This window comes from Vulpes lagopus, chromosome 2, assembly GCF_018345385.1.
Source record: "Vulpes lagopus strain Blue_001 chromosome 2, ASM1834538v1, whole genome shotgun sequence".
Lineage (NCBI taxonomy): Eukaryota > Metazoa > Chordata > Mammalia > Carnivora > Canidae > Vulpes > Vulpes lagopus.
The window spans coordinates 114,275,624-114,301,126 of record NC_054825.1 but is presented as its reverse complement, the minus strand read 5'-3'; the positions used below and the strand labels follow the sequence as shown (position 1 = coordinate 114,301,126).

Below are 25,503 nucleotides of genomic sequence, written 5' to 3'. Positions count from 1 at the left end.
TGAGCATTATGCTTTCTTTCATTATAAAACATATATAATGAAATTCCCTCCTTATCACTTAGACATTACCTTAATACTTAACAGGTATAACTCTAAAAAGAGGGATTTACTTTTGTTAAATATTTATACTCTTACCCATACAACTGTGAATTAGAACCTTGTGTTTAACATGGCCTATAGGAAAGAAACTTTCAGATTCATGTTAGATGTGTCAAGTAAGGTTGTAAGCAGGAATCCTACTTTGGCCAATTTGAGCAGAAGGGAGTTCACTGAAAGACTATCAGAAGCTTAGAGAATACCAGGTAACTAGGAAATAGTGCTGGGACAAAGACAAATCTAGAGGCCAGCATGTGATCCGATTTATAGCAGAACAATCAGATTAGGAGCTGAGGTCAAATGTCTCTGCTCAAAATTCAGTTTCTAGAAAGGGCACATCTGATTGGCATGAGACTATGCCAGGGGACAGAGGCAGTTTCCCAAAAGGAAATCAGGGTAGATAAGGAAATGGATATAAGACAACAACAAGCAGCACCATGAAAAAAAGGAAGAACATACTTGAATAAGGTTTTATAAATATTAGCTACTCCATCAAATAGTAAAAGGTGCACTCCAAGAATGAATAATACTGCCAATTGGAAAATTCTGGAGTCATCCTTCCTAATATTCTATCCCTCAGACAGCCAGCCAGGTTCCTACTTTATCCCATTTCATGCCATCATTACCTTTTATCTAGATAATGGGATCATCTAACTGGTCTCCCTGTCTTGATCCTCTGTCGGTCAGTCTCCCACATGGAAGCCTAATGTTCTGAAATACAGATGTGATTTTGTGACTTCCTTGTTGAGTCCTCTTCATTGCTCCTAGATAAAGTCGAGACATTCCACACAATCTAGGCCCTGCTTACCTCTCCAGGCTCATCCCTCACCACTCTTAAAATTCTGCTCCTTCCAGCCTAAAGTCCTTTGCCAAAAAACAGTGGTTACTGCCTAGCACCCTTCTCCCCTTAGTTCTCCACCTCTTAGAAGTGCTTTCTGCGAAGCTCCAGTCCCAAGTCCAGATTAAATGCACCTTCTAAATGTTTGATAGCAGTGTTTTTCAAAGTGTAGATAGATCAGTGATCTGAGAACTGCCAGTCTGTGACAAGATAATTTCAGAATTTAAAATTGCTGTGATGCTTTATTTTACAAAAATAATGGCATTGGGTTAGAATTTTTATTTTTAGGGGTTCCTGGGTGGCTCGGTCAGTTAAGTGTGAGCTGTGCATCTTGCTTCTTGCTTATCAGGAGTCTGTTTCTCCCTCTGCCCCTCCCCCTGTTTGTGTACTCTCTCTCTCAAATAAAATCTTTAATTTTTTTTTTAAATTGGTGCTTCACAGAATTTGAGAAGCACTGTTCTGTGGTACCCTGTGACATTTATATTACAATACCTGCTAAGTCGCAATCTGTTCTAATTTTCAATTCCTCTTTTCATATTCCCTTCCTTGAATGGAAGCTCAAAGACTTCAGGAGCAATTGCTACTTTTTAGCAGTAGTCTCAGAGTGCCTGGCACATAAAGGACTCAAAAATACTTTTTTAGTGAATGGAAATAATAAACTCATTTTTAGAGAAATAGGAGTAGAAAAGTAGTAATCTGAAGCCTGGATGTTCCAGCCAGCCCTCTCTGTGCAGATCATTTTCCCCCAGTCAGATCAAACCAATTTCTGTAAGGTAAAGGAGTCAGACTGACAACCTTTTTAAGAAGTTAACAAGTAAAAGTTTTGAGTGTTCCCATCTTTGAGCAGGTGATGAAATTATAAATCCTCTCCCCAACAAAACAAAACAAAACAAAAAACAACCCTCCCCATACAAACTCAAACACAATATTCACATACAGTATCACAGGCTAGTTAAAAACACATGCTCTAATTCAGGGATTATCAATATTTTTGGCCCCAGTACCCACCAACAAATATTAAAGTCCCCAAGATTTTGTGGATTACATCTTTCCATGTTTCCATATTAGAAAATAAACCTAAGACTTTTTTTTTAAGAATATACATTCTACTAGCTGTAACCATCATAACAGTGATATAAGAATGTCATTTAAGCCTCTGGAAAACCCATCAAGCATCTCTTTATAAGTATATATTAATAGTCGCACATAGAAAATTCCAAATGACATTTTCAAGCAATGACATTTTGCACATGAAGAGTTGCCAATTTTTATGTAACTGTTACTACATATTATATATGTAAAACTGGTTCCACACGTGGTGTATGTGTACCAGTCTCACACAAGACTGGGCTGATTTTATTCTTGGTCCTAATCATCTTCCTCATCTTCATCTTCCTCAGTTTCTTCCATTTCCTCAGGAAGAGCAGCTGCTTCTTGAGCGGCTCTGAAAGCCTGCTCTTCCTCCACACTAGGATCATCCATTTCTGTAATTTCTGCTCCGCTGGGGTATTCTTGACAAATTGGGGGTAGAGCTGGAGGTGTATAGTTGTCTGGACTATATTTATGACCCCAGCCTATGTAGACATTTTCAAACTTTCTATAAAGTTTGAAGAGAAAGTAGATGATCATTATACAGTTTTCAGTAAGAAAGTTGATCCTTCTGTAAAAGCTGATCACTCTCTCTTAGACCATCATATTCCCGTAATTTTAAAACAATACATTTTAAGTGCTAGGGATGAAATCGCCCTCTGATTCTTCTACCACAGGAAATGACTGATGCAAACTGCTTAAGCTGGTTAAGAGGCTGGCCAGACCCTCCTCAAAATGTACCCTACACCTGGACCACAACCTTTAATCATTACTATTTTCAGAAAAACAAAACAAATAAGTTTAAAAAAAAAAGTTAATCCTCTGTAGAGTTAGGAATAATTAAAAAGTTGCCAACCTAGCAAATTGTTGGTATGACAGAGGATGCTTGCTATTGGTTACAAACCTGTGTGTGATTTTTTTGTAGGCCCAACCGTGCAGTTGTCAGGTGCCATCTGGCAGGCCTCACAGGAAAACTGTTTCCATGCCAGACTTGATGCCCAACAAGACTGCACCACAAGTCTCTAAGGAAAGTGGTCGTCTGACCCATAGGGCCCATCATGCTCTCCACATAGTTGAGTTCTTAGCATGGGTGCCTTCATTCTAGGTCTTATCTGAGGCCTTCAGCAGAGGTCTTCAGGTGCTTCTGCCAAAGCCTCCTTATGGGGTTGGGGAAGGGCGGGTACCTTAGAGACACTGCTCCGTCCTCTGACTCAGTACTCCATACTTTTTCACCTCTAGCCTTTCCACGCACCCTCCACTGGCTTCCCGGGCCCCCAAGACCATAAAACTACAGCAGCCTGATATCTGGGGACTCCTCAGTGAGATGGCCCCCACATCTACACTGACCCACTGACCTTCCATCATTGTGTCATTCCATGAAGGAAAATAGGACAAGAGTAGTCAGTTTTCTCTTGTTTATATCATCATGGTAAATGATCAAAAGCTTAACTCATTTAACCTGTTGCTTTAACAGCATCTCTGACATCTGGCAGCCCAGCTCTCTCACCAGCATAGCTGAGCTTCTGACAACTGGGTTCTTAGATGAGAAATGGAAACATAAGACAAATGGAAGTGTATGTTCTGGGTGAGGGAGAAAAGGACAGTGAGTATTCTCTTGATCCTAATTCTCTTGGAAGTGATAGCTTAAATAATACATACTTTGAATTATTTTTTATCAGGATACCCAACAAAAATTATGTGAGCCTTAGACTAAACACTGCACAGAACTACCTCCATTAATGCTAGAAAATGAGTAAGTGTTTTACTCAATCAGAATAAAAACCATATTAGGACAGAAGTCTGAATTACTCTTGCATTCTGAATCTGATGCTTTACTGTGTAATGGAGATGTTATTTGAATGAATCTTACAGCACACACTCTTGACATGCCAAGATGAGTTAAAACAAGTCACCCCCCCTTTCCTCCTTTATGAGCATTCCTGGCACCAGACTTGGCTCCAGAAACAGATACCACTGAGAAATTCATTCCAGTTTAGAAAATAGCTTAACAGATTGTGGTGGTGTAGGTTCCCTGAGAGTGGTCATCTTGGCAACAGGAAGAATTTTATCCCAGGCAGTGACACTACCCACTATGGAGTCCAGGGACTTCATCTGCCTCCAGCCTCTTGCTCCCTCTTTATCTCAGCCAATTCCCTAAGCTATGAAATGAGGGACCTCTCTTCCCAAAGTTGTGATAAGAGCTGATGAGGAAGATGTAAGTACAAGTGCTGAACATGACATCTGGCTCATGGCCTGGACCTTCCTAGGAATCCACCTCTCTACCAGCTATCTGGATAGACTGCCCCATGCCCTTTTTTCCCTCCCATCCTGGTCTGAGATCTCACCCTAAGGTTATTGTGAATGGCTGCCCTGAACAATCACCCAGGGCAGCCTTATCTATTACTCTGGGGTTGCTCTAACTCCTTTGCCCAGGCTTGTACTTTACTTGGGGAAGCAGGTAAGGGAGAAGAAAAAGAAAAAAAAAACTGGAACATAACATTCCAGCAATAACTATAATTTCTAGCATTTAAATAGTCTTAATAATGGCTTTGTAAGCCGTCAGATACTTACTTGCCATTGGAAAAGGCATATGCTCCAGGCCAAAGGTTGGATCTAAGGACTGCAATAGCATATTGAGGAATGAGATTTGAGGACAGCCGTGTTGTCCAAGGTGGTATATTCTGGATTTCTGTAAACCAAAGAGAAATTCAAAAGCGTAACTTCTAAACAGACAAGGATCTGTTGTATAACAGAAAGTTTTTAGAAATCTTAAAACTCATACTTGACACACAAAGAAAAAGTAAACATTGGCAACTTAACATAAAGTCAAAAGGATAATTTATGAACATTGTGGAACAACAAAATTCAATTATTTATATGCATGTATGTGTGCAGGTGTGTGTCCATCTGTGCAACAGAGAAGTTTTAGAAAAATTATCTAATGACCACGTAAAAGATCAAATTATTATTATGAAAGAGAACAAGAGTTATAAGCAAAGATGCTCCAGAACTGAATAGGAAGAAACAAGAATAGAAGGACAAAGGTAGATTTAAAAAGCCACAGTATCTCATCTAATATTTTACTGTAACTATGTTGGGTATTTATGGCCATAGGTCTTGGCTGCAGAATGCAAGACAAGAATGAAACACAAGACAACTGTCAGCATTTCCAAGTAAGAGCTTCAGCCAATTTACATTTCTTCCCTGCACCACTCGTCACCCTCTGTCCGAGGAAGTTGGTGGTGGGGCCAGCTATAGTCTTTAATCTCCGCTATGCCAAGGCACATGAAGGGGAAAGTGGATGAAATTTAGGTTCCTGTTCACTTTTTATTGGTTTCCAACTCCCATGTATTTACTCTATAATATCCACAGGATATTATGTATACATGAAAAATACACTATAGTGTGTATATATATATGTATATATATTATATAGTGTATATAATATGGTGTATATATATTATATAGTGTATACTATATTATATATACATAGCATCTGTATAGTGTATATAATACACACGGCATATTATGTAGTTTGTGTAAAATTACCTAAATCTTCAGAGATCGGTGTCAAAAGAGGAGGCCCCACTTCCTGTTCTATATAGTCAGGCTCTTCTCCTTTTTCTTCTTCTTTTTCTTCATCCTCCTCTTCTTCCTCCTCCTCACTCTTTTGTATGGGGTTAAACCAATTACAGCGACCCTGGGAATGAGTGTTGCAACATTTAGTCGTCTGATGAAGACCTTAAAATATTGAAATATTTATTCAGATTAAAGCAGTTATCTGCAGAAGGTCCTACTATGTGGGAATTTAATCAATCATTTATTCATTCAACATCCCTGGTGCTAGGTTTTTGATCTAGCATATTTCAAGCAAAAAATGCTATAATTTATTTCACAAATTTGCCAACTGCTTAAAGTTACCGAACATTTATATTTTAAAATCAGCAAAATCTTAGTGAGAAAAATATGTACTTTACTGATTTGTAATAAATTATGTGAAAATGATAAGGTGCTGTTATTATTAGCAACAACGAATTTTTGAATGCGATAATAAAGTTAGGTAAGGAGGTTTGGGGTTATTTCTCATTTAAGTGACTCTTATCCAGAGACATATAAGAGTACCTCTTCCATAGATCAGATGCAATGATTTTCTACCTACAGATGAGACAGTACAGCAGGGTGATTAAGAGGATGGATGCTGGATCCATTCTGTCCATTCACAGATGACCCTGTTGCCTATTACCTATAATCCCTTTTTCACATTTTCTAAACTCTCTGCCTTGATTTTCTCATCTGTAAAATGAGGATAGTATTAGTCTCTCATACAGTTATGAGGCTTACATGAGATAATATATATAAAGTGCTATTAAGAGCACCTGGGAGGGGATGCCTGGGTGGCTCAGAGGTTGAGCGTCTGCCTCTGGCTCAGGTTGTGGTCCCAGGGTCGAGTCCCGCATCGGGCTCCCTGGATGGAGCCTGCTTCTCCCTCTGCCTATGTCTCTGCCTCCCTCTCTGTGTCTCTCATGAATAAATAAATAAAATCTTAAAAAAAAAAAAAAAGAGCACCTGGGAGAAGAGGTGCCAAATAACTACCAGATAGCACTGATTATTTTCATGTTTGTTATATTTTATTTTTCTTGGTATAAAAGCTCCATGTATTATAGAAAAAAAAGAACTGCTCCCCAAACTAATGCACCTATCTATATTTGACGTATAAAATATAATTATAATTCATTAAAACTATAATTAAATCATAAATTATAATTAAAATATAATTAATAATTAACCTAAATCCTTACATAACTTGTCAAATTCCCCCTAGACATATTTACTTTATTTCTGTTTGGAAATAAAATTCGAAGATCCCAGATCTAGACTACTCGGCAATTTTGTACTACTCTGCTTTTATTTGATTTTTCAATGGTTTCTTTGTCTAGGGTCTGGAGAACATTGTTTTGTATATATTTGTGCATTGTAGAGAGACTTTAATAAAAATTTGCTGATTGGCTGATAGATCGAGAATTGCAAAACCCCTACCTGAGAGAGAATGTGTTGCACATGATGAACCCAATTGGATAGAGATTCCACGAGATCAATCACTTGGATGCCTTCAAAATCGGGGTTTTCTTCAAAGCTGTCTCGCCTGCCTTCCACCTCCTCCTCCTCCTCTCCTTCCTCTTCGCCAAACTGATAGAATCCCAGAGGGCTGACATGGGTCCCTGCTGAAATTCTGGCAATTTGTGCTCGTAAGTAATTGCTCTCATTGCCTGGGAAAGGCGGGTAGCTCACAATGGGAGCATCTAAACGCCCAGTGAAAAACTTCTTGATTTTTCTTGCAGTGACTATTTGTGCAGGTGTCACCGATGGTAACTTCACCCACGGTCGGCCCGGTTCGTTGCAAACAAAATACACATACTTGTTGGCCCCTGTTCTGCTTTCTTCTTTCGGGGTAGCCTGTGGGGTCTTGTAAAACGCCCTGGGTAATTCATCTTCGTCGTCTTCGTCAGCTCCACTGTCTCCATCATCCCTCTCTTCAGGGACATCTTCGTCTTCTATGTCCTCTTCATCCTCGCCCTCCCGGAATTCTACTTCAGCCACCAGGTAATTCATTTCCAGACCCAAGATCTTGCCCCAGAAGCGGCATCTTTGGATTGGGTGGGTGTCAGTAAGCTGCTTGAGTGCGAGAAATATGCGATAAGTCTCATCTGTGCCCAAGCCAACTCCAGCTTGTTCAAAATAAAAGGCTGACTCCATTAGGTTTGGGAGAGAGTTTTCTGCCTGGGGATACAAACGCGGTGGTTAATGCTCTATCTCTAAGGGAACTGCTTGCTTCCTTTTTCCTTTATCCACATCTTGCTATGAGCTCTACTTTCCTCCTTCCATCACGTCTTCGACATTCCTTGCAAGGCTTAGAGCAAACTCTGATCATTCCTGTATTCCAATTTTTCTCTCGTTACTTACAGATCTAACTTTTACTGTTGTGTCTTATACTCACCGATATGAGAGTTGCCTCATTGTATGTGTGTGTCTTAAGGATAATTGAATAGCTACTAGAAATAATAAAAATTCAACATCCTCTTTTCATAAAAAAAAATACTTAGATGGTCCCTTTCCTATCCTGAAATAACAAAATATAATCTACCTCCCTACCTACATTTAGACAAAGTTTATATCTGTTCGTATAAATTACCACTGTTTTTCTAAGAAAGCAGTATTTATTGTGTACATCTGATCATAGATAGGGTAAATAAAAATCAATATGGCCCTCTATATAGGGGAATATATAGGATAAATAACAAAAAAATAGAAAACAAGTGCTCAGACGTGACTGCCGTTGAAAACATAATTTAGTCAGGTATTTGCCCCTACTTATAATAAATACTTTGAGGTTTAACATAAGGAAGAAAATAAAAAATGATATTATAAAGGGAATAGAAATGAAAAAGCAAAGCCTCAAGTGGACTCTAAGAAAACATCTGTGAGAAAGTAGAAAGTAACTTTAAGTAAGATAGGGATCATGTGCAAGTTTTAAATAAAGACAAATTTTAGACCTTGAAGATGGAGAAATTGAGAGCACTTTGCTAATTCTTACAAGTGTTCTGCCCTTGTTTATGTTATATTTTTGGTGTCAAAATAAGCGCAATGACTTTTTTACAACCTTCATCACTTACATGTTTGGCATCTGTCTCACCCTTCACCTTTTTTTCTTTTTCTTTCTTTTCTTTTCTTTTTTTTTTTTTTTTATTTGAGTGTAGTGGGCACAAAACATTGCATTAGTTTCGGGTGTATCCATAGTGATTAGACAAGATTATACACATGCGGTGCTCACCACAAGGGCACGATACTATTACAATATCATTGACTGTATTCCCTACGCTACATCTTTTATTTCTGTGACATTCATTTCAAAACTGGAAGCCTATATCTCCCAATCCCTATCACCCATTTTTCCCATCCCTCTGTCCCTCTCTCCTCTGGCAAACATCAGTTTCTTCTCTGTTTTTACAGGACTGATTCTGCTTTTTGTTTGTTTATAAACCTTGTGTCTTTTTAGATTCCATATATGAGTAAAATTATATGGTATTTGTCTTTCTCAGTCTGACTTATTTCACTTAGCATTATACATTCTAGGTCCATCCATGCTGTCACAAGTTCATCCTTTTTTATGATTGTGAAATAATTCATTATCCTTATCCATTTGTCTTTCAGTGGACATTTAGGTGGCTTCCATATCTTGAAATATTGTAAATAATGTCCTGCAATAAATATAGGGGTGCATACATCTTTTCAAATCAGTGTTTTTGTTTTCTTTTGGTAAATATTTGGTAGTGGAATTATTGGATCATATGGTATTCCTTTATTTAATTTTTTTAATTTATTTTATTTATTTATTCATGACAGACACAGAGACAGAGAGAGAGAGAGAGGCAGAGACACAGGCAGAGGGAGAAGCAGACTCCATGCACAGAGCCCGACATGGGACTCGATCCCAGGTCTCCAGGATCACACCCTGGGCCGAAGGCGGCACTAAAGCGCTGGGCCACCAGGGCTGCCCCTATATTTAATTTTTAGAGGAACTTCCCTACTGTTTTCCACAGTGGCTATCACTCTTCATCCTATACTGTCCTTTAAAACTATTTCTTCTTAGTCTCTAATTGGCTCCTTTTCCTTTATTGAGCCCTAAATATTCATGTCCTCAAATTTCAGTCATCATTCAGTACTTTATGCTTGGAAGATTGCTTCCACACACTTCAAATGTTATATTGTTGTTCAAAATCAAGCTCTCTCACTCTGACTTTACTCCCATGTTCTACACCTGTGTTTCTAGTCATGAGAAATTTCAGTTGAATAGTCTACATATACCTCCAATTAAGAGTGCATTTCATATTTCTCTCAAAAATCTTCTCTTTTTACTATATACCCTCTTTGCCAATAATATCACCATTCACTCAGGTTCCCAAAGTAATTCCATCACCCTATTTCTTCTCACTCTCTACACTTTCATATTTAATTAGAGTCCTATTGATTTTACCACCTAAAAAGCTATGCCCATTATCCCTTCCTCTTTAGCTCATTTCTTCCATACTAGTCTCCATCCTGACTCCTTATCCTGTCACAGAAGGCTTCACATGCTCTTCTTGCCCTGTTCTAATCTTTCTTCTTTCATTCTCCTCCACATTATTTCCAGAGTTACCTTTCTAAACCAAAAGTAAGATCATGCTATTTTCTATTAAAAGCTTCTATTGACTTCCCATCATACAGAAGAAAGAAATTTCTTATCAGTGCACAAGAACAGTCTGGCTTTAAGCACCTGTTTGCTTTGTTTCTATCACTTCCTCAATCCCAGGTTTCACTTTCCCAAACATTACATAATGTCTCCTGACTTTTTATTGCTCCTTTTGCTCAGAATTTATTCCTTATATAGTCTTTGTCTCATGAAACTCTACTTATCCTTCACGACCCAAATGAAATATCACCTCCAGTACAAAGCCTTGCCCAATTCCCGGTAGTGGGAATTAATGGAGTTAGTCGCTCCATTCTGTTTAATGGCTTGTAAAAACAATGTAACCATTCATTAAATTCCCAGTATGTGCCAAAGCTATCATATATAGTACTCTACCCCTTGAGTTGTTGACATGTGATTATCCCTGAGGCTTGGAAAGTTTCAATCACTCATTCATAGTCACACAGTAAGTTAAGGGATTGAGCTATGATTCTAATTCAGGTGTAACTCCAAAGTTCACATTTTTTCCCACCAAACAAGGCTATCTCTATTTTTGCGCTGATCAAATAGTGTTACAGCCTTTTCTGCTTCTTTCACTAGACTGTCCTGACTTAAGTTGGGCAGTCTTTTTTATGTGTGTATCATTTCACGTGTATGTCTTTCTCACGTGTAGCTGGCATGCAGTGGGTGGTCACAGGGCTTTTGAATTACTGGGTTAACAAATAAATGAAAGCTGAAAACTAGGAACAGGAATTCTCATGTGGTCAAAGACAGGAATAGAAACATGAACACTCTCCATCTTAAGTCTGAGACAGAGTTGGTCACATAGCTCATATTTCAATGCTTCCAAAACCTATGCGTCTTCCTGTTCCTGCATCTTCCTACTGCCTGAGGTAGAACTTTTAATCTTCATCTGATGGCTCAGCTCTTCTTGGCTCTAAAACCAATGCAACTCCTCAATAGGAAGAATTTATGAAACCTGATTAAGGGGTTCAAGTTCCAGGACCAAAACACCTCATTTTTGTTTTCAGCCCTAGTTTTAGGATGCAGATCTCTACCATTTAATACTGTACCAGTGGAGGGCCCAATGCCCTATTCTTTATACTAGAGACTGATTTCTCTTTGATAAACTCCTCCATGAGAGTGTCTGCCTGTTTGATCCCCACATGCTGATTGCCCCCAGACTTGTCATCTCTCTGTGTGTGTGGCTGTCTAACCACATGTTTGAAGTAAGATATTTTCAGAAAAGTTTCAGCTGCTGTCAACTCCTTGGCACCTAAGACCTGTTTCTTCCGAGTACTCTGTATTCCACTGTGTCACAAAGGTTGCGGAGCACCTTACCCTCCTATCTTTTTCTTGACTGAACTCTCCACCCTTCTGAAAATACCTTACACCAAACATCAACTTTGCAAGCATATAGGCAGATTTTAAGGATTCTAGTGGTACTATAACGGGAGCTCAGTAGATATATAGTATAAGTTACTCAGCATAAATTATAACCATATGGGCATCCAAGAAACAGAATACTTGATGCTATTTTAAAAATATCTGGAGCAAAAATTTCTGTGGTACAATAATTTTATTCTTTAATGATAGCTTTTTTATCTCTGACACCAGCTTTCTCTGTAAATATTTTCAAAACACATTGTCTATAGCTATTAAAATAAATATTTTATCTCTCTCTAGTTGTATTATGTCCCATTGATGTAATATGCATACTATAAGGAATTCCGTTGCCTTGGAAAATAACGCAAAAAGAGGTACTCCTAATTATTCTAGTAAATTAATGGGGAAAATAGGCAACTTGTTTTAGAGCCCAACTTTTAACTATCTGTCATTAATTCACTCATTCAACAAATATTTAATAAGAAACAGCTTTAGACCTATATCTATACCAGGTACTTTGGAGAATATGAAAGATGAAGGAATCATTTTCTCTTATAACAAGAAGCTCAATGCCACAAACATAAAAACTAAGCCTATGAAATATTAAAACAGAATGTGAAAAAATAAGAAACTCTAAATAAAGAAATGAATGGTGTGAAATGAGATTGCAAATACTATTCAGGAAACTATAGAAGGCAGTCAATATGAATTTCAAGCCACACGCACTCATCTCAAAACCCGAAGATCGCACTATTCAAATTTATAGCCATGACTCACTATTTCATCTTCCAGTTCTTGGTCGGCTCCCTCCAAATTTCCCTGGAGAAAAAGAGCCTTTTGCTTCTCTGCTATTTCATATGTTGGAAGCATCTCATTCTCATTTTGGAGTGTATCTAATTTTTTCCTAAAATGTGCCATCTTCACATCTTGGCTGATACTTTCAATGATGTCCACAGCATTTTCAGGACGCTCATCTAAGACCTTCGTGAGCATATCAGAAAGATGATCATATCTACCCGAAAAGAGAAGATTCCAGGTAACATCCATGTCAAAAAGGCTTTGAAGAAGCATTACATGCAGACTCAATTAGTTGGTTTCTAGGAAACTTCAACAACTCAAAGCCTTCAGAAATTTTAAGTGGATAAACACAGTAACTTCATCTGCCACAAAGATCCTACCCTAGAATCTTCCTTATTTGATATGAATATTTAACTTATTTAAAAAACATATTACAGCAATTAGAGTCTTGATTTGCTCCAAAAGGGGCCATAAATGCCATTAAATTGCCATTAAATTGAGGACTCTACATCCAAATTTTCATTTTATTTTTCCAGTTTTAATATGTTTACATTTGATTTATTTATAGTTCTTCAGACAAGATATTGTATCAGTGTGTCTTAAGAAGTCCAAACCTGAAAATGCCTTTCTGTCAAATTATAAAATATGTTTATTAGATTTTAATTCACAATTATAGCTTTTTCAATTTGGAAGCTATAATTAATATATAATTATATATTATTATAATATGTAATAATATAATTAATAACTTAATAGAATGACAGAAAAGGAGGAAGCAATTCTTTTTGTAGGCTTTTTATTCAACAGAGTAAAACCAATATCAGATTTTGTGTTTTAGTAAAAGACTGTTTTAATCACAACAACAAAAAATATTTTTCATGGCTGTCAAATAAGATCTGCAGATAAGAGAGAATTAAAGTCATCTGTTACTGAGCAGTTTTTAAATGCAGGCTCTACCGTACTTAGAAGATAATAGTGAATATTATAAGAGATGTCAATTCATGACCTCAGAGACTTAGCATTTGAAAATAAAATTTAGATATTTAAGTAATGTCAGTTACAAAATAATTCAGTAAAAGAAATTTTTCCATTTCGATGTTTTATGTTCAGTTTTAAATTGTTAGTGAACTCTCAAGTATTTATAATGAGTTTTTCTGGAATTTTAACACTGTTTGTAAATTCATACTTGTTATTTAACCCAGAGAATTATGACTATAAGTTTATATGAGAAATTCAAATAGAATCCACTACTTCACATTCTTGAAGCTTAGTAAATAAACTGTAGCTTAAAACAGTATTTTAGAAAAAAATCTTTTGAATTGTTAGTCTAGGGTTTTGTGGAAGATTTCTCACATTAAATATTAACTTGAAAAAATTCTTTAGACCTTAGAATTATTGTGACCAATTCTCCTAGTTTGCCCCAGACTAAAGGGTTTCTCAGGATGCAGAACAATCAGTGCTCAAATCAAGACAATTCTGGGTAACTGAGATAGTGACTCACCCCCTCACTGGCCTGGTGAGGCAGGGGACTCAAAACCAAGCCAGACAAGCACCAGTATGCCATGCACTCCCTATCACTGGTAGACAATTACTTTTTATAAGCATCTAGGAGAGATGCTTGGACTTCACTGTTTTCATGATCTATTTTAAACCCAAGATTCCATAATCCCTACGTTTTATTTCTGTGTGCAAAGGGTCTTTAAAGAAGTTAAAGGAATCCCCATCAAAGATCTGTTTTGAGTTCTGTGATGCAAAGAGTTACTAAGTCACTCTCTCCTACAAATGCAGACTTTTCAAATATATTTCCATTCACACACTTTCACACAAAGATACTCACACTCCCCTTTTTCTTTTCCTCCTCCTCCCTCATTTTTCCCTTTAAGACTTACAAATTTAAGCCAGACTTGCTACTGGTCTTCAGTAGGTAAGCCTTAGCACTCTGAATGGCAATCTCAAGCAGGCTGGGGGCCACTTCCGAGACCCCAGGCTCAGCACAATCCAGATCATAGTTACTGTTTGAGTCTTCCTCCTGAAAGATGTTAAATCTCAGCTCTTTTTGTTTAGAGTTGTTCTCACTCACATCTTCTGGGCCATACAGGTGGTGTCCGGTTTGCTGAGACTGTTGAAAGGTGTTTCCTTCTGACTGGCACGTTTGAGGAGCAGTAGATTCTCCTTTATCAGATGATTGTTCCAAATGAGGGGAGCGAGGTGTCCCAGCTTTGGGATCCACATCAGGGGTTTTGTCCGACTGCCAAGGTGTGCCAAGCTCCTGTCTGGCCAGAGTCAGGATAGAAGGAGGGGAAGGGGCCTCCTGAGGAGGGGAAGGTGCAGATGATGCATCTGGTCCTGTGAAGTCATCCAGAGGAGTGCTGGTTCTAGACTGTGGGCTCCGAGGAGGGCTGCTCCTGGGTTGGGGTCCTCTTTCTGGCCCCTGCTCCAACTCCAGGGGCTCAGATAAACCAGACTCCGGATCTTGGGAAGAAGCCACTGTTATTTCTTCCCATGGCCGCCCTACTTCCCCCACTTCTTGGTCTGCCTTTTCTTCCTTTGTGGATGTCAAGTCTTCCATGGAAGGAGTCGAGAAAAAACGACGTTGTGGATGAAGGGGCGTGCAGATATGGAAAGAGGCAACGCAGGGCAGTTACCTTGTTGAGGTCGGCTGAGCGATTCCTGGGTCCCAGCGGCTCTGCAAGTTGCAGCGTCCTATCTCCATAGCAACCCCAGGCTAGGGTTCCTCGAAGGGCAACTACGCACACCTGTTGCCAGGATTCCAGGGAGGAGACCAAGTAAAGTGAAAATCCTAGATTTGTGATTTGTTGAAGTCTCTGCTCCTCTTCTTACCGCAGCCAATCTGACCTGCTAGTCGACCAGTCTTGGCTGGAAACCTGAGAACTGGAGCCTGGAGAACAAAGGAGGAGGAGCTTCAGGATCCAGCGCGGGGTGGGGGGCTTGCCGGGTCTGATGGTTTGATTCAAGTTGGCACAAAGGGGCGAGTCAAGCATTAATGGAGACATAATGCATTTATAGATTGAGTGTGTGTGTGTGTGTGTGTGTGTGTGTGTGTGAGAGAGAGAGAGAGAGAGAGAGAGAGAGAGAGTGAGAGTGACACAGGCACAGACGCAGACGCACCTTTGGAGCCACGAGGTGTAGGTGCCAATGAGATGCCAGTGTGCGGACCAGTGTGCAGACCAGCGGCGTCTAAGACTTACCCTTAGAAGGCAGAGCTGTCTCATCTGCGCCCTCCAAACTCGAGAGACTCGGAGGATTAACAAGGAAGTCCTGATTTTTGTTCTTCCCCCCTCTTAGGGAATATGCCAGAGGGGTAAGCAGAGTATTACCTTGAGGGTGAAGGCAATGCAGAAGGTTATCCTATACATAAATAATGCAGCTCATAGGTTTACTTGTTTTCTAGTGATTGAAATTCAACTTAACCCTGAAACTATATTGGCATAGCATAATCCTTTTTTTTTTATCATATAAATGTGAATTCATAATTTTGCAATATTTAAGGTCATTACTATGACTATTAATTCGTATTATTCATGAAGAAGGTTTAAAGAATGAGACCATATATTAATTAGTCCTTAATCTTTGTTTGTCCTTGTATCTCTCTTTTAATAAACTAATACTTGGTTTTTGACCCTTTACATTGATATAACTTTCAATTAGCAAGATGTTGGTCATTAATTTTAACTTCATGAAATAACATAATACTTAGCTCTTGCTCACTCCCAATTTAGTGGGAGAATTACAGGGCTCTTCCATAAAACTGTGGACCTTTATCCTTCACAAAATACACATGTCTGTGCACACAAAATGTTGCATATAATTTCTGCTGGTTCAGGAACTCCTTGAAATGAAACTCCTCAGAACAGAACCCCTGGAATAGACTTAAAATGAAAGAAAAACTAGGGGGATCCCTGGGTGGCTCAGCGGTTTGGCGCCTGCCTTTGGCCCAGGGCGCGATCCTGGAGTCCTGGGATCGAGTCCCGGGATCGAGTCCCGCATCGGGCACCCAGCATGGAGCCTGCTTCTCCCTCTGCCTGTGTCTCTGCCTCTCTCTCTATGTGTGTCTCTCATGAATAAAGAAATAAAATCTTTATAAAAAAAAAAGAAAGAAGTAAGTAAGTAAGAAAAACTAGAATGATGAATTAGGGGAGGAAGGCAACTGAAAGGAATAACCTTAAGAAAATGTCTGTTATTTTTCCTGCTTCATTTCCAGCCCAAACATCTGTCTAGGCTTCGACTCTAATCCTAAAGTTTTTTCTCATTATTCTTAAAATAACTATCAAAAGTCTTGGCCTACTAACCTTTCCATTTTCATCTGGAGCATCTCTTCCCTTCTGGATCGGCAACTTAGTCCCCTGATTTTTCTTTCGTTCACTCAAATGTTCCATATTCCTTCTTACCTCAGAGCAATTGCACATGCTGTTTAGTTTGCCTGAAAAGTTTTCCCCTGTTGTTCCACTTAGTTCTTTTCCTTAGAAAAACCTTCCTTGATCCCATAGACAATCTCAGTTTCCCTTATTATGTGCTATCATCATACCCTGTACTTTTCATTCTTAGCATTGATCACAATTTGCCATGGTAATGAACTACTAGTGAGTTTTACCTCCAGAGGCTTCCCCAGGTTCTTGAAGACCAAAGGAAAAAAACCTTTTCTACTTTGAGCAGGGGACAGGGGAAAGTAACCATTCCCAGAAATACGACCAGAGCTTTCTGTTCTCCTTAACAAGGTTTGCCCTCTAGGGAAGGCATTTTACCAGAGCCTAACTAATTTTTACAAGGGTTTCTCTGGGCTTTTTTCTGAAGCATAATTGATCTGAGAGATATCCAAATCTAGCACACCCTAGCCTTCCTATATCACCTGAGGTTAGAGAGGGGGAATAAAGCTGAGAAGCAGTTGTGAAGTCCACACCTCAGCAAAGATATTTACAAAGAACTGAGACCTAATTATAGGATTATGGAATGCTTCCCCTTTCTCTACATCTTACCACCCATTCAGTGGGGCTTCTGTATAATAACAGGGGGTAACACTGGAAAAACTGCAAACCTGAGATCCATTTAAGGAGGAGTCTCTGGAGAAACCCAAAGACAACAGAGGACCCAAAAACAAGGACACTAGAGGAAATTTTATCCTCTGAAACTACAGCGGCAGCAAACAGTAAACACATCCTAACTCTTAACAAGATAAATATAATACCTCACACTAATGGTCTGTGTATCTCAGTTCCTTTTACCTAATAGATCCTTCCAGCTTTCCATAAAAAAACTTACAATGCATGTTAAAAGACAATAAACAGTCTGAAGAGAAAAACTAGCATCAGAACCAGAGTCAGATATGGCAGTTTTGGAATTATCAGACTTGAATTTAAAGTAACCATAATAAACAGGCTGAAGGCTTTAATGAAAAAAAGTAGACAATATGGAAGAACAGATGAGTACTCTAAGAAGAGAGATGGAAACTGTAAAAATCAAAAGGAAATGCTGGAAACCAAAATCATTGTAGAAGAAATGAAGAATGTATCTGCTGGGCTCATCAGTTTAATGGACATGGCTGAGGAAAGAATCAGTGAGTTTGAAGATATGTTCATAGAAACTTTTCAAGCTGAAAAACAAAGAGAAAAAAGAATTTAAAAATAGAAATAAAATGAACAGAATATCCAAGACTTATGAGATAATTATAATAGGTGTAAAATAAACCTAATGGAAATAGCAGAAGGTAAAAAAGAAAAGAACAGAAAAAAATATTTGTAGTAATAATGGCTGAGAATTTTCCAAAATTAATAACAGACACCAAACCACAAATCCAGACAATTAAGACAACATGCAGGATAAATACTGAAATATGTACATCTAGGCATATAATATTCAAACTTCAGAAAAGCAAGACAAAGAGAAAATCTTGAAAGAAGACAGAGGAAAAAAACACTTTACCTATCTCTACAGAAACAAGGATAAGAATTACATCAGACTTCTCTTTAAAAACCATTCAAGCGGGATCCCTGGGTGGTGCAGCGGTTTGGCGCCTGCCTTTGGCCCAGGGCGCGATCCTGGAGACCCGGGATCGAATCCCACATCAGGCTCCCGGTGCATGGAGCCTGCTTCTCCCTCCGCCTGTGTCTCTGCCTCTCTCTCTCTCTGTGACTATCATAAATAAATTAAAAAAAAAAAAAACCATTCAAGCTGGGGCACCTGGGTGGTTCAATCAGTTAAGAGTCATGGTTCCAGGGTCCTGGGATTGAGCCCCAAGTCAGGCTCCCTGCTCAGCAGGGAGTCTCCCTCTCTCTTTGTTCTTCCCTCTCCCCCTACCCCACCCCTACATTCACCTGCTCTCTCTCTCTATCAAATAAATAAGTAAAATCTTTAAAAAAAAAATTCAAGCAAGAAGCGAGTGAAGTAAAAAATGCAAAGATTTGAAAGAAAAAAAAAACACAAATCTGGAATTCTGTATCCAATAAAATTATCCTTCACAAGTGAAGGAGATATAAAGACTTTCTGAGATGAAGATTTGCTCCCCGATGACCTGCCTTGCAAGAAATGTTAAAAGATTGTTCCTCAGAGAGGAGAATGATACAGATCAGAAAGTCAAATCTACACAAGGAAAGAAAAAGTGTTAGAATACATAAATGAAGGTAAAATCAAATCTTTACTTTTATTACTTTTAAGTGAGTAACAGATAACAGTTTGATCAAAGTAATAAGAAATGATTATTGGATAAATACAGCTTATGCATAAGTAAATTGCCAGCAGATGGATTTGGGTTCAGTTACAGAGAAAGGAAAAATTCTCTATAGGTGTTAACAAGGTATGCTACTTTGGGTTATATATTGATTGACTGCTGGTTTTATCTTCAGAATGTCCACAAATATGAGTCTTTTTTTAAAAGACTATATTTATGCATGACACACACACACACACACACACACACACACACACACACAGAAAGAGAGAGAGAGAGAGAGGCAGAGACACAGGCAGAAGGAGAAGCAGGCTCCACACAGGGAGCCCGACGTGGGACTTGATCCCAGGTCTCCATGATCAGGCCCTGGGCTGAAGGCAACACTAAACCACTGAGCCCCCCGGGCTGCCCCACAACTATGAGCCTTATGATCAGATGTCTGTTCTGCTGACTTCTCAATAAATGCTTAAAAACAGTTGCTGTTTTGCCAAATCCAAAGGTTTTGGCCCAGTTCAAACAAAAGTAGGTAAGGTGGTTTCTCTACAATGGCCATCTCTACTCCCTATTAAAATGGATTGTCAAAAAAAAAAATGGATTGTCACGTCAATTTTTCACATTTCCCCCTTTTGAACTAGATCTTTCTCTGATCTATTGCTGATCAACCATCAAGCATCAGTGATCCCTTGTCACCAGGCAGGCTCATTCTCAGTGTGTCATGTCCACATAATGAGTAAAGTGACTTTCTTAGGCTCCTTAGGCCACAGCTGAGCAACATTAGTGCCAAAGAAGAGAAAGTCTTTACCATCAAATCTTAAGGCCAAATACCTCCTGCAGTTTCTGGAGCTTCCTCATGTAATGTCTCAAAGCCTTAGAAATCATTTCAAAATGCTGAGTGACATTTTCCTAGGTGACACCCTTATAACATTAAGCTATATAGAGGACACAAAGTTTTATAATGAGAAAAATTCCAATAATAACAAACAAAATGCTGAGTCCAAATTAGAGGATTGATCTGAACCAGAAAGCAATCAATTTCTGAGGGCAGCCAGCTAAAAAGAAATCAGCAGGCACTGCATTTGACACTTGGATTGTGCCCAGATTTTATCTAGTTCTGTTTCTTCACCAGGAGTGTTTATACCCAAGTACAACCAGAGGTGTTTAGCCCAGAACAAACCCCATGTTGTTCTGCTAGCAGGCAACCGAGAACAATTCCATTAGTGAATACAACTGTGCAGGGGAGTTCAAAAGTTTTTCTTGGATGGCTATTGCTTTAGCAACAGATTTAACAATACCCCTCAGGATATCAGAGAGATTTCTGCTGGTGTATTCAGTTATGGCAGTGTCTACCAAAGGAAGAGTAATCTTCCAAGCCTGGCAGCTTTGCTGGGGTTGACACCACCAGTCATTGATCACCCTTGACTGTATGCGCTGCCAGTGTCACACTTTAGCTTGTGAAGTAACTTTAAAGATGATGTCTAATGCTAAGTTTCTGATTGGTTACGCAAATGAAATAGGTGTGACAAATAATCCAATTGCACGAACAGGGGCTTAAACAGTGTGTTCCCTGTAAGTCCTTTTGCCAAATACAAGTCAAAGTATATCCTGAGGAAGCATAAATTGTGGAGTCATTAGACACTGTAGTTCGATCAATAAGGTGGACCTATTTTAGTAGGGAAATTAACTTAAGAAAGGAAATAAGGAGTAGCAATATTTTAAAAATATCAACAATCTGAGCATGTAAGAAGTGTTGAGTTATCAAAAGCTAAGAAGTTTGCTGGTATTGTAAAGCAGGTCTAATGTGAAATGGATTAAAAGCAGAGTCAAAATAATGTTCATGAGTATACAGGCCTGGTCCAGTCTTGAGTTAGCTGTCCACGTTAGGTGCCATCTTCATTTTCCTAGTAATTTGGTTCAGAGGTCTCCAGCATTTGTATAGAGCCAGATGTCAGGTGGCACCTTCTTTGGATGTGAGATGTGTTCCCAAGGCTCAAGTCCCTAAAGTTTGGCTGCCATGTGGGCAGTGAAGAGGACCTGATATATTCTCTTGCAAGGAGATTTGAAGGCAATTATTGTTCTTATTCATTTCACATCACAAGGGTGGGAGAAAATTTTAAATGTTAGTTTGGAGAGTCAAAGCCGGATATTTGAAGGAACTAGAAGAATTTAGGATTCAGTCCAGCTTCCAGGTATATAACAAAACCTCAAAGACAATTAATAGGACTAGACTCTAATACAGACAAAGATACAAATATAACTTCTCTTTCTACAATTACCCTTATTTAAAAAAAAATTCAAAGATCATGACAAAACTAATTTGCTTAAGCTTGGCCTGATTATTTATATAAAAACAGCAAAAAGAGTGATTAGCTATATAAACTTTTTAAAGGATTGTTTTGTTGGAACTTTGTAAGCAAGGTACTAGGCCAATTTTTACAAGCAGTTCTTTAAAGCTATCTGGTCATACCTGAGTCTATGCACCTATCTTACAAATCTGTTCTAGTCAAAGCCTTGGCAAGGCAGCCAATTTTTTAAAAATTGTGTCCTGTAATAAGCAGAACAACTTCTCATTGAATTTATGTAAACAACTAACAATATTGTTTGAATTCTAGAGGGATAAGGTAGGGAGGGAAAGACAAATATTTCATCTTTGTTTACAAAGGTATATCTTACCAAATGGTTGACATATTAAGAGAAAAGACTTTCCTAAATCTGGAAAAACAAAAAATTAAAAACTGGTAACACTTCAGTTAAAAAGTTATGAAAATTATAATCCATATTCATCAGTTTGTTAATTACTTCAGTCCTATGTCATTAATACTTGTTCTGCCTGAGTACATTTTTTTCATTAGTTTTGTTGACCTTGCCTGATAATCAACAGTGATAATTTTAAGAAATTTGTAAGGTTTTCATTAAGTCTTACATAATTTGCCTGATGAATTTGCCTATCGGTACCTGGATATTGTGGAAAGTATACCTTACATGGGAAACACATCAACATTTTGATAACCCATAGTAGGTGGCAGTTGAATGAAGTCCAACTGCAGATGTTCAAAAAATCCAGAGAGAGGAGGTCTGAGGCCTCTGAGGAACAAATTAGCTTTTCTTAAATGCACTAAGGTGAGTAAAACGCAAAAACCAAAAATGGGTTTTGCCAAGGAGCTAGGGAAGGACCATGGAGCCATCTTGGGTTTCCCATAGCCCTGACTAATCACTTAATTTATAGCCATTGTTTACCTATCTTAATTTCCGTGATTCAGGAGTAGACTGTTGTGATGTTACAAGGACACAGGATGGCAAGAGTGTGTGTGGTAATGAGGGGCCATTTTTTGTAGAATCAGAATGTACTTTACACACATGTACCACAACCTATAGATTGTATTGTCCATTGTTAAAGATGTAATGAGAATTCACTGCAATGGTATTGACAAGAAAGTTTGGTGATTTTTGAGACATATTACATTTTAAGATAATAACTGAAATTGTAAGTAATAAGCTGATTCGGGGAATCTTATTAAAAATATTCAAAAGGCTTTGAAATACTTGGTCAAATAGGATCATAAGCCATTGGGAAACAATAGTTATCCATTTAGCTAGCCATGGTGATGATTAAAGACTTTGCAGGCAAATACACAATGTTAATATTGGGAACCATAGCTCTTTCAGTAGAGAAGACTCAGTTTTAAGTAATCAAAAAACCTGACAAAGCCATTTTTTTTAAAGACTTTATTTATTTATTATTCATGAGAGACACACACAGAGAGAGAGGCAGAGACACAGGAGAGGGAGAAGCAGGCTCCATGCAGGGAGCCCAATGTGGGACTCAAACCCGGGTCTCCAGGATCACACCCTGGGCCGAAGACAGGAGCCAAACCACTGAGCCACCGAGGGATCCCCTGGTCTTTTTATTTTAGAGATTTTTTTTTTCATGAGAGACACAGAGAAAGAGAGAGGTAGATACACAGGCAGAGAGAGAAGCAGGCTCCCTGTGGAGAGCCTGATGTGGGACTTGATCCCAGGGCCCCAGGATCACACTGTGAACCATAGGCAGCGCTCAACCACTGGGCCACCCAGGCATCCCAAAAATTGGTCTTTTTAAAAGTAAACCAAATCCTAATTTTGCAACAGTGTACTTTTGTTTTACAATAAATTCATTTTAATCTTAGCCAGCTTGACCACACATTAAAATTCCTTTTCAACAAACATTATATGGTCTCATTCATTTGGGGAATATAAAAATTAGTGAAAGGGAATAAAGGGAAAGCAGAGAAAATGAGTGAAAATATCAGTGAGGGTGACAAAACATGAGAGACTCCTAACTCTGGGAAATGAACAAGGGGTAGTGGAAGGGGAGGTGGGCAGGGGGTTGGGGTGACTAAGTGATGGGCAATGAGGGGGGCACTTGGCAGGATGAGCACTGGGTGTTATGCTATATGTTGGCAAATTGAACTCCAATAAAAAACATTTTTAAAAAATTCCTTTTCAAAGATTTCTTTCCCACAGATCTTCTTAAGTTTCTTTTTACACTTAGATTTTGTCCTCAGTATCCCCTCTTTCTTAAAAAAATTATTTATTTATTTATTTATGATAGACAGAGAGAGAGAGAGAGAGAGAGAGAGAGAGGCAGAGACACAGGAGGAGGGAGAAGCAGGCTCCATGCTGGGAGCCTGATGTGGGACTCAATCCCAGGACTCCAGGATCACACCCTGGGCCAAAGGCAGGCGCTAAACCGCTGAGCCACCCAGGGATCCCCCAGTATCCCCTCTTTAAATAACCAATCACATTACAGGACAAAATTATTTTATTCTCCCTCAACAAAAATGCATTTCCATTTCTCATACCTTCTTTTACACACATCCTACTTTTTGTGATTTCTAGAAATACGTACTTTTTATAGTATAATCTTTGAATAAAGCATAAAACATGTTTGCTAACAGATCCAAATGTTATCTTTAGTTTCTTTGTAATGAGGGAGCCAAAAGTAGATAAGCCTATACTCAGAAATTAATATTTCATTATTTTGTCTTATTTGGAAATGATCTAGACATTTAATACACTTCTATCATTTATTTTAATTTAGCAAAACTCTAAAGTTTCAAGTTACTTGAAACTTGATTTTCAAGCTATTGAAAATTTTGGAAGCCATTTTTTTTAAGATTTTATTTATTTATTCATGAGAGATGCAGAGAGAGAGAGAGAGAGAGAGAGAAAGAGAGAGGCAGAGACACAGGTAGAGGGAGAAGCAGGCTCCATGCAGGTGGCCTGACGTGGGACTTGATCCCAGGTCTCCAGAATCACGCCCTGGACTGAAGGCGGCGCTAAACCGCTGAGCCACCGGGGCTGCCCAGGAAGCTATTTTTAAGAAAAAGCTTCACCATAACAAATTATTGTGAAATTTTGTAAGAGAGATGACATAAGCTATGTGTAGAGGCTGCTTTTAGGCAATAGGCTTGAGCAATGGAAAATGAAGCGAGACCAAAAGGCCCACACCGACCACCCCAGCTAATGCGAACAGGTTCATTAACTCATTGGCCCCAACCAACCAATGTGCTAACCGAGCACAATTCCTGAGGTTGCCCCTCCACTGGAACCCATTCTTATAATACTATTTTCTAGCTGGACCTCTTACTGGAATTCCTCCAAATGGTCAGAGATCCCATATATGCAAACCCGCATGGTAATGTCCCTCAAATCACGACCTCCACAAAAACTGTAGAATGTGCCTTTTTTCAGTTTCATGGCCCATCTGACCCTGCGGACATTCTAGAAAACTCTTCTTTTATTCCATCCAGTTGTCTTTCCCCTCTCCCTGAAGGCCCAGGGGCCCCCATGGACTTAAATTGCAAACTTTAGATTTACCCACCGGTATCCCAGGTAAAAATTGACCATGGGGAACAAAACAATTGACTTTTAGTGGACACAGATGCAGCATATTCAGTTAAAGCTAATCTTCACAGTGTCTTCACCAGGAATAGGTTCCATCTCAAGAAACCACTTTCCTTGCTCATCCATTAGAAGCAACTCCTCATCCATTCAAGTTTGAGCGTGAGATCACAGCAATTCAGTCACACCTTCAGGTTCTCCTTCCCATTCTAGTTCTTGGCTATTTCTTCAGACCTTTAACTTGTACAAAATACGGTACCTGTGAAACACAAAAAGTGAAACACAGTAAGATAAGGTACGCCTATAACTGCTACTGGAACATTAAAGAAGTAATAAGCCGAGAGGACAGGGAATCTGGATTGGCAGAGGGCATGGGATGGAATGGCGTTTTTAGAATACATGAACAATTGTCCTTCATTTACATAGGCATTTTAAAGATTTCTGCCTCTCTTAATCATTAATTATATAATTGATCCTCATCATTTTTGTTAATTTAGTGAAAATATACAC

At 38.7% G+C, this 25,503-nt stretch overlaps 1 protein-coding gene across 2 annotated transcripts; it reads right to left on the bottom strand.

Moving 5' to 3' along the window:
* Positions 1 to 1,485: 1,485 nt before the first annotated feature.
* RSPH4A (radial spoke head component 4A) lies at positions 1,486 to 15,000 on the bottom strand. Of its 2 annotated transcripts, XM_041745123.1 has the most exons (6): positions 14,321 to 15,000; positions 12,411 to 12,645; positions 7,061 to 7,801; positions 5,573 to 5,723; positions 4,595 to 4,712; positions 1,486 to 2,531 (listed from the first exon to the last, which is right to left on the bottom strand). In XM_041745123.1, exons 1-6 carry the CDS (start codon positions 14,998 to 15,000, stop codon positions 2,303 to 2,305), a joined length of 2,154 nt encoding a protein of 717 aa, XP_041601057.1. In that variant the 3' UTR covers positions 1,486 to 2,302. The 2 variants fall into 2 exon arrangements, with proteins under 2 accessions (XP_041601057.1, XP_041601058.1); XM_041745124.1 differs by lacking the exon at positions 5,573 to 5,723 and having other exon boundaries at positions 2,509 to 2,531.
* Between the last annotated feature and the right edge of the window lie 10,503 nt (positions 15,001 to 25,503).

Excerpts from the sequence above, each read along its gene's own strand:
- RSPH4A (XM_041745123.1), bottom strand. The coding sequence starts at position 15,000 with ATGGAAGACTTGACATCCACAAAGGAAGAAAAGGCAGACCAAGAAGTG. Across the intron at positions 12,646-14,320 it reads AGCAAGTCTGGCTTAAATTT|ATATGATCATCTTTCTGATA; the intron begins GTAAGTCTTAAA and ends CTTTTCGGGTAG. Across the intron at positions 2,532-4,594 it reads TATGCCTTTTCCAATGGCAA|AAAGTTTGAAAATGTCTACA; the intron begins GTAAGTATCTGA and ends CAAACTTTATAG.